Genomic DNA, 14,363 nt, shown 5'->3' on the forward strand with positions numbered 1-14,363 from the left:
GTAGTTTCACGTGGCAGGAGCTAATTCTTTTTTATCGCTAAGTATCGTAGCATTGTATATGAATGTGTCACAAGGTGTTTATGGATATTTAGGTCGTTTTCAGATTAGGATACTATGAATAAGCTGCCATAACATTTGTCTATAACACTTACCAAATTGTTCATTTACAACTGATAATTTTTTTTTGTAAATTATATCTCAATAAATCTGATTTTTAAAATCTCTGTATGGACACGTGATTTCATTTCTCTTGGATAAACAGCTAGGAGTTGAATGAGTGGGTTGTATGGTAGGTGTATGTGTGCTCAATAACAAACTCCCAAATGTTTACCTTAGTGGCTGTATCGTTTTGCATTTTCACCAGCAATGTATGCGAGTTCCATTTGTTCTATATCCTGGCCAGCACTTGATACTGTCCTTTCTTTTTTTTTTTTGGCCATTAAAATAAGTGTGTAATATTATTTCAATGTCATTTTAATTTACATTTTCCTAAAGACTAATGACTAATGACCAATAAGACTAACCATATCTTTTCATGTGATTACTTGATATATGAATATCCCCTCTGCTGAAGAATGTTTAAATCTTTTACCCTTTTCAAAAATATGGTATATGCCTTATTATTGAATTGTAAGAATTCTTTATATAATAGAGATACTAGTACTTTGTCAAGTATAAATTTTGCAATATTTTCCCACAATCTGTGGCTTGCCTTTTCATTTTCATATTTGTCTTCTGAAGAGTGCGAGTTTTTAATTTTAATGAAATATAATTCATCACATTTTCTTTTATCTTTTTTTTTGCTGAGGAATATGCGCCCTTAGCTAAAATCTGTGTCAATCTTCCTCTATTTTTTAGTATGTGGGCTGCCAGTACAGCATGGCCGCTAAGAGAGCAGTGCAGGTCAGCACCTGGGAATTGAACTTGGGCCACCAAAGTGGAGCATGCTGAACTGAACCACTAGGCCACCAGGGCTAGTCCTTTATCTTTTTTTACGATTCATACTATTTGTGAAAGATGATCGTGTCGACTGAATAAAAAGTTTTATTTCTTCCTTTCAAATGCACGTATTATTTATTTCTCTTTCTTGCCTTATCACGTTGGCTAGGACCTACAGTACAATGCTGAATAAAAGTAGTACAAATGGACCTCTCTACCTTATTCCCAGTCAGAAAAGCATTCTATATTTCACCATTAAATATGATGTTAGTTGTAGATTTTCCGTAGATATCCTTCATCAGATTGAAGAAATTCTAGTTCAGTGAGAGTTTTTATTATTAATGGATGTTCAATTTTGTCATATGCTTATTCTGCATCTACTTAAGAGAATCATAGTGTTTTTTAGTCTGTTAATACAGTGAACACAGTATAAGAATAATATAATTCACTGTATTGATTAATTTTCTAACATTAAACCAATCTTGCATTCTTAGGATAAATCCCACTTGTTTATGATGTATTATGCTCTTTATGCATTGCTGGATTTGATTTACTAAAATTTTGTTAAGGATTTTTGCATCTATGTCCATGAGGACTATTGGTCAGACCTTTTATTATACTGCCTTTGTCTGGCTTTTAGTTTCATGGAAATTTTGGCCTGATAAAATGAGGTAGGAAGTATTCCTTCCTCTTCAATTTTCTAGAAGAATTTGTGTAGAATTATTATTATTTCCTTCCTTCTGTGTTTCATAGAATTTACCAGTGAAGCCATTTGGACCTGGAGTTTCCTTCCTGGGAATGCAAATTCAATTTATTTAATAGATTCAGGGCTATTTAGCTTATCTATTTCTTTTTGAGTAAGGTTTAATAATTTGTGTCTTTCACTGAATTCATCCATTTCATTTATGTTCTCAAATTTATTAGCATGAAGTTATTTATAATATTCCCTTATTATTCTTTTAATATCAGCAGGATACCTAGTAAATTCCCCTCTTTTATTCCTGATATTGGTAATTTGTGTTTTCTCGCTTTTTATCCCGATCAGGCTTGCTAGAGGTTTATCAATTTTATTGATCTTTAGGTTTCACAGATTTCCTCTATTATTTTTCTGTCTTCAATTTCATTGATTTCTGCTCTTTAATACTACTACCTTCCTTCTGCTTACTTTGGGTGGAATTTGCTCTTCTTTTTCTAGTTTCTTAAGCTGAAAGCACAGATTAATTTAAAACTTCTTTTCTAATACAAGCATTGAAAGCTATTGATTTCCTTCTAAGCACTGCTTTAGCTGCATCCCACATTGATCTGAAGTATTTTCATTCAGTTCAATATATTCTTAATCTGTTTTTAGCTCATCCCATGTATTTTTCAATTCAGGTACGTTTGTCATCTAAGGCATTCCATTTGAGTCTTTTTTATATGGTCCATTTCTCACCTCAGCAGGACCTCACTTTATTCTTCCTTCTTGACATATGGAGCATATTTATAAATGTTGTTTTAACATTTTTGTCTACTAGTTTCATCATCTCAGTCATTCCTGGATCTGGCTCTATTAATTGATTTTTCTCCTTTCTATGGATCTTACTTTTCTGCTTCATTAATTACTTCATTTCTAGTAATTTCAATAGGATACTGGATACTGTTCATTTCATAGTCTTGGTTGCTAGATTTCGTTCTATCCTTAAAGTGTATTGTATTCTGTTCTGGAGGACATCAGGCTACTTGGAATCAACGGAATCATTTCAAGACTTGCTTTCAAATTTTATTAGGGAAGATTATCAAGAGAATGAGAAAACAAGCCACAGACTGGAGAAATTATTTGCAAAGACATATCTGATAAAGGACTGTCACCCAAAAATATACAAAGAACTTTTAACACTCAATAAGAAAATGAACAACCCAATTAAACAATGGGCAAAAGATCTGAACAGACACTTCATCAAAGAAAATACACAGATGGCAAATAAGCAGATGAAAAAATGCTCAATATCATGTCATCAAAAAAACGCACATTAAAACAACGAGATACCACTATACACCTGTTAGAATGGCAAAAATCCAAAACACTAACACCACCATATGCTGGTGAGGATATGGAGCAAACAAGAACTCTCACTCATTGCTGGTGGGAATGCAAAATGGTATAGACACTTAGAAAGACAATTTCTCATAAAACTAAAGATAGCTTATGATCCAACAATCGCACTCATTAGTATTTATCCAAATAAGCTGAAAAATTCTGTCCACACAAAAACCTACACATGAACGTTTATAGCAGCTTTTTTCATAATTGCCAAAAGAAGCAACCAAGGTGTCCTTCAATAAGTGAATTGATAAATGAATGATGTCCTGTAGAATATCCAGAAAATGGAATATTATTCAGGCCTAAAAAGAATGTGCTATCAAGCCATGAAAAGATATACAGGAACTTTGAACGCATATTACTAAGTCAAAGAAGATAATCTGCAAAGGCTACGTACTGTATGATTACAATTATATGACATTCTGGAAAAAACAAAACTATGAAGATAGTAAAAAGATCAGTGGTTGTCAGAGGTGAGGAAGGAAAGAGGGATGAACAGGTAGAGCACAGAGGATTTTTAGGGCAGTGAAACTACTCTCTCTGATACTATAATGGTACATACATGTCATTATATACTTGTCAAAACCCACAGAATATGAAACACCAAGAGTGAACCCTAACATAAACTACAGACTTTGTGATAACGACACGTCAATGGAGGTTCATGGATCATAACAAACGTTCCACTCTGGCAGGGGATGTTGATAGTGGGATAGACTGTGCATGTGTGGGGTCAGGGGAAACACAGGAAATCAGTATTTTCCACTCAATTTTGCTATGAACCTAAAACTGCTCTAAAAATGAAGTCTGTTTTTAAAAAATCTTTTTATTAGGAAAAATTAGAGCAGCCATTAGTCTAGAGGAAGGGTCAGCAAATAGCCCAAGGGCCAAATCCAACCTATAATCTATTTCTGTATGGCCCTCTAGCTAAGAACGGTTTTTATATTTTTATAAAGGATTGTAAACAAAGAAAGAAGAATATTTGACAGAGATCATATGTAGCCTGCAAAGCCTAAATATTTATTATCTGGCCCTAATGTAATTTAGCCCAGCTCCTAAAGCAGCAATACCTTTCTGAAGATTCTGCCTGATTAATGTCCCATATAGTATGAGGTTTTTTCTACTATGGCTGGTGGTGAAGTGAAGCTGTTCCTTGCCCTGTGTGAGCTCCAGAAATTTTTCTGCGGCTAACCCTTTCAAGTAGTTCCTTCCCTAGTCTCAGGCAATTTTCTCTCGTTCATGTGCAGATTACTAGACAGCCAAAGGTTACCAGGATCTTTCTGCAGATCTTCAGAGCTCTCTTCTCTCTGTGGTTCCCTCCTTTCTGGTAAGCTGTCCCACAGATTCTAGATACCTTGGCCTCCCACACCTTTGATTTCTGTTTTACCTACTCAGTGATACCACCAGTTTATTTTGGGGTTCCCTCACCCTTTGTCTTTACACTGCCTACAGGCAGTAAGCTGCTGGAACTGGAGAACTCATAATCTTATTTTTCTCTCTCTCTCAGGAATCACAGTCCTGTGCTATTTTTTTCCAGTATCTGAAAAACCATTGTTTTATACATTTTATCTGTTTTTCTAGTTTTTTTAGGTGTTTGTGTGTGTGTGTGAAGACTATCGTCCCTGAGCTAATATCTGTGCCAAGCTTCCTCTATTTTGTATGTGGGACACTGCCACAGTATGGCTTCATGAGTAGTATGTAGATCCACGCCCCGGATCTGAACCCACGAACCCTGGGCCACCAAAGCGGAACGTGAGAACTTAACCAATATGCCACCAGGCTGGCCCCAGAAGTACTGAAATTCTTCACAAAAGTATTATCATTGAGTGGCCTGAGGACAGGATGGAAAGTCAGGAATGTTTCCATTTTAATCCCATTTTCTTCTCACAGAGATGCTTTGAGAACAACTAATTAATATTTGTAAGGTGCTTAGTGATAAGCTCAAAGTAGAATGTTAGTCACAAATCAAAACAGCAGGCACATAGAGTTATAAAAAAAGGTCACTAAGAAAACACTCAATTAAAATTCAGTCTCAAGTAATATTAACAAGAAAAGTTTGTATCAAACATTAATAAAAAAACTTTACGTTAAAAAACTACTTAAGGTGAAAAACTGCAACCCCAGTTCTTTACAAATAAAGAAAACGTCACAAAACTTACGATATTTACTGTGAATTTCATCGATTTCCTTTTCTGTTTGGCCCTTCGTAAAAATCATTATCTAAAATAATTCAAAAATTCTTAATTAAAAATTTTTAAAAATGACAAAATTAGTACTACAAACTTTAAAATCTCAATTGTGGATGTTTAAAATAGAGGAAAATTATCTCTCATCTCTGTTTTATATAGACCTAGGAAGAATAACTCCTGTGTATGTGCCTTGAAAATCATAATTAGTATATATTTTACTCATTACTTTTTTCTCATCAGTAGAAAGAAAATGCTACACTGATCCCATTAGAATATATGAAGTATTAACACAACAATCAACTTTCCCATTTTCAATATTTAATTTCTCACATTAATTAATACAACAGGTAACACCTGAAACTGCAAGACTGAAGAGACGTTTAGCAGATCATTAATAAGGGAGATCTTCTTGCTGGTCTTCTATCTTTTCCAACTTAATTTCTCCAAGGCTACTAGAAAGGTAATTATATAGAGAAAATGCAATAACACAACACTTAGTGTGCTAAATTTCTAGTTCCACTTTTTAAAATCTTTGACTTAAAAGATCAGAAATCTATTTAGATGATTCATTACAGTCTCCATCTTATAGTTAGCACACATGTACTAAAAAAACCAATGAAAATGTCATTTTTTCTACCATCTGATTATAAACTTACTTCCCTAAGGTCGTTGCTTTCCTTACAAACACATTACCGATGGTCTAGGAAAAAAAAGTCTACTTGGGAGAGCCCAAAACACTTCCTCCAGTGTCATATGACACAATGACTATTTTCTTCTTTGGTATCCTTTCCTCAAGTTTTGAACCATCAAGCTAGGAGGAGGCAATAGTGAAGAATTTTAGGTCTCTGGTTCCCTCAATAAGCCCAACAGATAATCAATCCTCATAAACTCTTACAAATACTTAATTTCTCCAGCAGTACAATCACAGAATTGCAGAATGCCAAAGCTAAAAGGGGGTCTTAGAGATCATATAGTTCAACCCTGAGTTTTACAAAGAGCCTAAGGGCCACAGAAGTTAAATAGCTTATCAAACACACAACCAGCAGAGAAAGGACCAGTACCAAGGCCACCTGATAGGCACATGCTTCTTCCACTGTAACTCACTAATAAACTCAACTTGGGATTCCATTTTGTGCTAGAAGACTGCTAAATATGATAGATTTTTGTGCTAAAAATGAGCTGCAAGTAAATCATAACATGTGAAATGGGAATATCTTCCAGTACATTTCTCATTGAACAGATTTAATACTGGCTTGCTTTAATTTCAGTAGGGTATTCAACTTTTCTGTCCTTCATTTCTACCCAGATACTGAAATAGACCATCAACATACGCTTTCGTTGAGTTTACTAGCTTCAAGATGCATCCTAGTCTTCTCCATATTTTCAATTTCTTGAACTATTTCAGCAGCTGTTAAAATAAAGACATATAGCCATTGTTAATTACATAGTTTTGCACATTGTCCTATGGTTATGTAAGCTGTTAACACTAAAGCTGGGCGATGGGTATACATGAACTCCCTGTCCTATTTCTATAATTCTTTCGTAAGTCTAAAGTTATTTCAACATAAAAGGTTAAAAAAATAAGAATACAGAGTTAAAACATTCAACTTTCACACATGCAAACACAGCTTAAAATAGAACCAGAAGAGTTTAGTAAAGTCAATTTGCTTTTTGCTTTGAGTATATAGGTATAAACAGTGGTCCCAATGGAATATGAAAATTAATTTGTTAGCGTGAATTCAGTTCTTAAGGAATATCCACTCAAACTCCAATATACTAAACGTCGTACAACAGGCTACTTTTCAAGGAGAGACAGGGTCTATGAATACCAGGAGGAAAATGGCCTTGTCTCCAGAACTTTTGTCAGTAGGTGTAGTTACCAATTGTATATATCAAGGAGATCTGGAATACACTGGGTCACATATACAAATACCTTTGAATGCAAATAGCATGGAATTGGCAAACACTATCTTTCTGCCCCAAAAGTCAACATACTAAAACTAAAATACACGTGGTATAGAATAAAAATCTACAATCCTTTACACACGGTTATACGCAAAAGGACACTATGTCTGGAATTTGCTTCAAAATAATCAGTGGGGGGAGGGGCTGTCAATGACAGATGACACAACATGAGGCATGGGTTGATAATTGTTTAAACTGGATAACATCTATATGGGGTAACTCTATACTCTTCACTCTACTTTTATATAAATTTGAAATAATCTCTATTAAGAAGTTTTTTTACAAAACCCACAGTCCTCAAGAGGATCATTTAAGAATGTAATTATCTCAATTTAAATTTTATGTTTTTTGAGCACTGAAAGGTAACTTTTGCCTCCCTAATATTATAAAACTTATAGAAACAATGTAAACAATATCTAGCTCTGTGAGCATGAACAGCTAGCATAAACTTACTGAATCACTGTCTAACAGGAAAGCAAAGGGACCACTCGCATTCTACCCACTCCATTAACACAAGTATTATTCAAGATAGAGAACATCTGCCACACTCTCTTCTAAGCTATTAAAGAAACTATATTAGGATTGGATACAATTTAGGCGCTTAAATCTTTCAGGGAAACTTCTGATTCTGTTTAACACATAGAGAGCTGGATATAGTGTCACTCCCATCCTAACAAGAAAAGGCTCAATAATCTATAAAACTGTAACTTTTCTTGAATCCATCAGAGCTAAGGTCACAGACGAACCAACTAGCCTGAAATCTAAGGAAAAATCTCAACTAGCCTTAGAGAAGAGAGGGGTCACGAGCACTAGCTGACATAAGGCAGTGCACAGGAGAAAGACCAGGACCACCCTACCCCTGGGTAAGAACATTTCAGCTAAACTTTTTGATGAAGCACAAAAGGCCAAGGGTAAACCACCATGAAAGTATAAACATCCTGATAAGCTTAGACACAAGGGGAGTCACACCTATTCCAAGGCTATTTTCTATAGACCTCACTGGGCACTCACAAGAACTACTGGGGGAAGGGTAGGAAACTAGAAAAACTATCCCTCCAGATCCTGGCCTGGGAAAGGAGAACAGCCTCCATTGCAGTAAAGACATGAAGCCTAACTAGATCTTTAACTCTTAAGAAACAAAAGCATTAAGCCACTGAGGGGAGGTCAGCAAAACTGTAGTCCTCAGAGCACAGGTAAATTACCCACTGTTGTTGGGGGGAAACAAACCAACAAACAAACAAATAAAATCCTGCAGGAGGGTCAGGAAACCACACTGGGCCCAGACCACTAGCGGACCCCTCCCACTTGGGGAGGGACAGGATCACTGAGAGCGCCCCAGCCCTGAGACCCAGGATCAAAGAGCCTGCTTAAGACTGAGTCAAGCTAGAATAACAGAGAGCCACCCCATGCTCCCTATCATGGAGCTGGCATGCTCCAAGCAACAAGTAACAGCAATCTACCACTGTGAGAGAAGTAAGCATGAAGAGAGACTCCTGGAGATATAGGTTCACAGGGAAAACCTAAGTGTCAGTGATACAGGTACATTAAAAAAAAAAAACTTTTGGCAACTCAGCCACCAACCTAAGCATAAGAGATATGAAATTGGTGGTAAACTGAGGACAACGACAGTAACAACAAAACCCAAATTGAGTCAACCTCACACAATAAAAATCTAGCAGAAGAGGACATATCCGTTTCTTAGGCACAAATACTATTTACTTCAGTGTTTAGATTGTCACATATAAAGTCTGGCTTTCAACCAAAATTTACAAGATATATGACCAAGCAAGCAAACAACAATAACAAAACCCAACTCAAATATCACCCACATGTTAAAACTATCAGATATGGAGTTTAAAATAACTATGATTAATACACTAAAATATCTAGTGAAAAAGATGAACAACATGTATGAATAGATGGGGCATATTAGGAGAGAGGTGAAACCATCAAGAAGAATAAAATAGAAATGTTAGACATAAAAAAACACATTAACAGAGATAACGTGACCCAACTTAGAAAAGAATCCATGAACTTGAAATGGGATTGATAGTATTACCCAAACTGAAAGGGAGAGGGGAAAAAAAAAAAAAACAGAACACAGCATCTAAGAGCTGTGGCACAATATCAAGAGGTCTAACACACATGCAACAGAAATCCTAGAGGAAGAAGAAAAAAGAGAGAAGTAATATTTGAAACCTAATGGCCAGAATTTGCCAAATATAATGAAAGACATCAAACCACAAATGCAAGAAGCTCAAAAGATATCAAAACAAAACAAAAATACAATGACTTACACACACACAGACACACAGAGAAGATTCTCAAGCCAGAGAAAAAGAGTATATTACACAAAGAAAAATCAAGCATCACATCACAGCATGCTTCTTATAAGAAACTATTCAAGCCAGAAGAAAATGAAGTGATGAATTAAAGTGTGTGTGTGGGGGGGGGAATCCTGCCAATCCAGAATTCTATACCAATGGAAATTTTTTTCAAAGTGAAAGAGAAATAAAGATTTTCTGAGACAAACAAAAACTAAGAGAATGTATTATTAGCAGTCCTGTACTAAAAAAATGTTAAAGGGAGTTCTTCAAGCAGAAGAAATATAAAAGCAGATACTCATTTCTCTAAGAAGAAATGAAGAGTGCTAGGAATGGTAAAAATGAAGATAAATATAAAATATATTTTTCTTATTTTTAACTACTCTAAAAGATAGTTGTCTCTTTAAAGGAAAAACAATAACAATGTATTGTGTTATCACCATATGTAAAAGTGTAAAATTCATAACAACAATAGCACAAAGAATTAGAGATGGGGCGTAAACTGTTATAAGGTTCTTACACTATAAGTGAAGTAGTATATTATTTCAAGGTAGACTGACTGACTAAAGGTGCATATTATAAACCCTAGGGCAACCACTAAAATTTTTTGAAAAAGAGGTAAAAAAATAAGCCAATAGTAGAAATAAAATATAATAATAATAAATAATTAATCCAAAAGAGAGTAAAAAAAGGATAAGAGGAGCAAAAATCAGATGAAACAAACAGGAGACAACTAGCAAGATGTTAAGTTTAAAGCCAAGTGTATCAATAATTACATTAAATGTAAATAGCCTAGAAGCACCAACAAGAGACAGAGAATGCAGACTGGCTAAAAACGCAAGACCAAACTAAACGATTTCAACAAAGAACCAATTTTACATAAAAGAGATGAGTTCAAAATAAAGTATGGAAAGAGACTTATCATGTAAATACTAATGAAAAGAAACCTAGAATAGCTATATTAATATGAGCCACAAGAGACTTCAGAACAATAAATGTTACCAGGGATAAAGAGGAAATTATGTAAAGGGGTCAGTTCACCAAGAAGACATAACAATCCTAAATCCTAAATGCATTTGCACCTAAAAGAGAAATTAAAAACATATGAACAAGAACTTTTGATTCTGAACTACATGGACCAGACTCATTTCTCTTCTCATTTCTCATATTTTTCCCCACTAAGCGTAACTAAAATCCCTGGATATAATATAACAGACAATGATAAGAGAACTCTGAAAGGTGGGACTGGCTAATGACCAGAATTTGAGGAACAACACCATAGTGAGTTCCCTAGATTTTCTTTTTATCTTCTGTATATCCCAGACTGGGCTCTGGTGAAGCCCTGCCAACCCAGAACCACCAACAGGTACAGAAAAAAAAAAAGCCCCAAGAAAAATCTATCCTCTCTAAGCAAAGGACTGTGAAAAGAGGAGATCAGAAACCTTTCTGACAATACGTGACCTACCCCAGCCAAACATGGCTGATGCTCTCAGCCCCTTGCAGTATCATCAGAGAACACGTGGGGAGTGTGGACTTCCACCCCACACACACCCAGCAGTAGCAGGAGGCCTGGGGCAGGCTTTCCTCTCCCGCCAACACAGTGTCAGTGGAGACCTAGTGAGGAGCCTAGACTTCTACCTCTCACCCTGCGGTAGCAGGTGGCACCCTCATCCTTTAACTAGTGATCAGAGGAAGGATCTCAAAGAGAAGAAAGCTGGAGAAAAGCATTCTTTAAATCTGCACAGGAAATCCTGGACACACTCCTGACCAATTCACATGTGAAACTGTCTGGAATGAATATGCCAGAAGGTTTGCGAACTGAACCACAGTGTGGAATACCAGGTTTACAGAGTGGCCCCCAAGTAGGAATTAAATGACACAGAAGAGAATAACCCTGCGAGGGCTCTGAAAACTAAATTGTCATTAGAACCACAGCCCACAGAAGCAGGCCAGATCTACACGCTAAACCTAAACAGGATGACTGCCTGCTAAAGTAGAATATTTAAACAAGAACTAGAATTTCATATTACACTCAAAATGTCCAGGATACAATAAAAACACTTGCGATAGTAAGAAACAGGAAAATCACAACTTGATTGAGAAAAGACAATCAACAGAAGCCAACACCAAGATGACTCAGATGTTGGAATTATCTGACAAGAATTTTAAAGCTACCACCATAAAAATGCTTCAACAAATTAGGAACACTCTTGAAACAAAAGAAAAAAAAACTGCTAATGTATGTAATACTTTTATGACAGCACTTGGTCCATTAAAAAACATATCCTTCGGGGGCCAGCCTGGTGGCGCAGCGGTTAAGTGCGCGTGTTTCACTTTGGTGGCCCGGGGTTTGCAGATTCGGATCCCGGGTGCGCACCAACACACCGCTTGTCAAGCCATGCTGTGGCGGTGTCCCATATAAAGTAGAGGAAGACGGGCACGGATGTTAGCCCAGGGCCAAGGTTGCTCAGCAAAGAGAGGAAGATTGGCATCGGATGTTAGCTCAGGGCTAATCTTCCTCACCAAAAAAAAAAAAAAAAAGAAAATAACACACACACACACATATATATATATATATATCTTTTTAAAGTAGTTTAAATGTTACACATAAGTTATTAATTTCTTGTACTGAGAAGGGGGAACTAAATAACAACAACACAAATTGCAAACAAAGTGAAACAAATGAGCACCACTGTGTTTCAAATAAATAACATAATCACAATAAAGGGACAAAAAGGAACTTATGAGCACAGCATTTGACTATGTACACTCAGTCCAAGTGAAGGTGGAGAAGAGAGGAAGGCTGGGTAGAGGGAACTAAAAAAAGTCTAGAATTCTTTCTTATAGGTAGGTCTGTCTTGCAGTGGTATAGTAGTACAGATGAAGCAATTTTGAAACTATCTTAGATGTATTCTAGAACTGAACAAATGAGTAAATGTGCTCATGCTATTGGGAGGGAAGATTCTCATTGTGTAAAAAAGGGAAATATAAAATACAGAATAGAGAAAGCTAAAGAAAACCCCTGTGGGGTTGGATTGAAAGTAGAGGTATTGGGGCGTCCACGGCGGCGGCGGCTGGGGCAGCGGCGGACGGGCGGCCGAGCCGGGCGGCGGCGACGCGGGGTTTGCTGGGATGGGAAACCTGCTCAAAGACCTTACCAGGGAAATTGAAAACTATCCACATTTTTTCCTGGATTTTGAAAATGCCCCGCCCACAGAAGGAGAGAGGGAAATATGGAACCAGATCAGCGCCGTCCTCCAGGATTCCGAGAGCATCCTCGCAGACCTGCAGGCTTACAAGGGCGCGGGGCCAGAGATCCGAGACTTCTATCATGTTTTTGTAGGCAATTCAAAATCCCAATGACATTCAGCTTCAAGAAAAAGCTTGGAATGCAGTGTGTCCTCTGGTCGTGAGGCTAAAGAGATTTTATGAGTTTTCCATAAGGCTAGAAAAAGCTCTTCAGAGTTTATTAGAATCTCTGACCTGTCCACCCTATACGCCAACCCAGCACCTGGAGCGGGAGCAAGCCCTGGCAAAGGAGTTTGCGGAAATTCTACATTTTACCCTTCGATTCGATGAGCTGAAGATGAGGAACCCAGCTATTCAGAATGACTTCAGCTACTACAGAAGGACAATAAGTCGCAATCGCATCAACAACATGCATACATTGAGAATGAAGTCAATAATGAGATGGCCAATCGAATGTCCCTCTTCTATGCAGAAGCCACGCCAATGCTGAAAACGCTTAGCAATGCCACAATGCACTTTGTCTCCGAAAACAAAACCCTGCCAATAGAGAACACGACAGACTGCCTCAGTACGATGACAAGTGTTTGTAAAGCCATGCTGGAAACTCCGGAGTACAGGAGTAGATTTACGAGTGAAGAAACACTGATGTTCTGCATGAGGGTGATGGTGGGGGTCATCATCCTCTACGACCACGTCCACCCTATGGGAGCTTTCTGCAAGACATCCAAGATCGATATGAAAGGCTGTATAAAAGTTTTGAAGGAACAGGCCCCGGACAGCGTGGAGGGGCTGCTGAATGCCCTCAGGTTCACTACAAAGCACTTGAATGATGAATCGACTTCCAAACAGATTAGAGCGATGCTTCAGTAAAACTCTGCTCAAAGAAGAGGATCTATGTACTGACCTCAGAAGATGTATATGTTTACATAATTTAATACAGATTGATGTTAATACTTGTGTATTTACATAACCGTTTCCTTCTTGTCACTGAAATATACGGACCTTCATTTGTATCCTGATTGACTCAACCCAGCAGAGCATAAATTGACTTGAGAGCCTTACCTTTGGTGTCTAAAACAAAATTCCCTTCTCCAAAGGCAGCATTTGGAGACCTTGATCTTTGCTACTGGAGTCCTTTAACTATACCTGTAACAATCAGAAATTCCTAATAGTTTGTGGTAGTGTTTTAATTCTAGATGTGTAATCTCTCTGGGAAGTATAGTTATAGAAACACAAAGTATTTGATTTCCTGTGTCTACTCAGCTGCAAGAAACACAACTGTTATCCTGATAGAGGGAGAGGAATCCAAGAAAGGAAGAATGCATGTGGAGACTCAAACCGAAGTGTTTTGACTTCAGCAGCCCCCTCTCTTTCCTCAGACTGCAAACCACACGTGCAACTTTTGCACATATTTATTCATCAGCATATTCCCTTTCTGTCTGGATTTATATCCCTCTAAAGTTCCCTTTCAATTTTGCAAGAGGAAAATCAGCTGTGTTTGACTCAGTTCATGAGAGAGCAGCAAGAATAGATGGATATGCAGTGGTAGCTGGGCTGATGAAGGTGATTGTCTCGGAAGTAGGGGACAGGTTGGGAGGAAGAGCACTTGCAGGCAAC

General features: G+C 37.2%; 1 protein-coding gene and 1 pseudogene across 3 annotated transcripts in view; one reads left to right on the forward strand and one right to left on the reverse strand.

Moving 5' to 3' along the window:
- The window catches only part of RAD18 (RAD18 E3 ubiquitin protein ligase), a 257,812-nt gene that overhangs the window by 52,413 nt on the left and 191,036 nt on the right, over positions 1–14,363 (reverse strand). For all 3 annotated transcript variants that reach the window (XM_087431391.1, XM_004442198.3, XM_087431392.1), the window contains 2 exons: positions 6,540–6,616; positions 5,179–5,239 (listed from right to left, as the gene is read on the reverse strand). In XM_087431391.1, the coding sequence (XP_087287517.1) occupies positions 5,179–5,239; positions 6,540–6,616 (138 nt within the window). The remainder of the gene's footprint in view (positions 1–5,178; positions 5,240–6,539; positions 6,617–14,363) is intronic.
- On the forward strand, positions 12,591–14,039 carry LOC147917104 (CYFIP-related Rac1 interactor A pseudogene; annotated as a pseudogene).

The sequence above is a fragment of the Ceratotherium simum genome, chromosome 5 (assembly GCF_057802395.1).
Source record: "Ceratotherium simum simum isolate JZ-2026a chromosome 5, ASM5780239v1, whole genome shotgun sequence".
Lineage (NCBI taxonomy): Eukaryota > Metazoa > Chordata > Mammalia > Perissodactyla > Rhinocerotidae > Ceratotherium > Ceratotherium simum.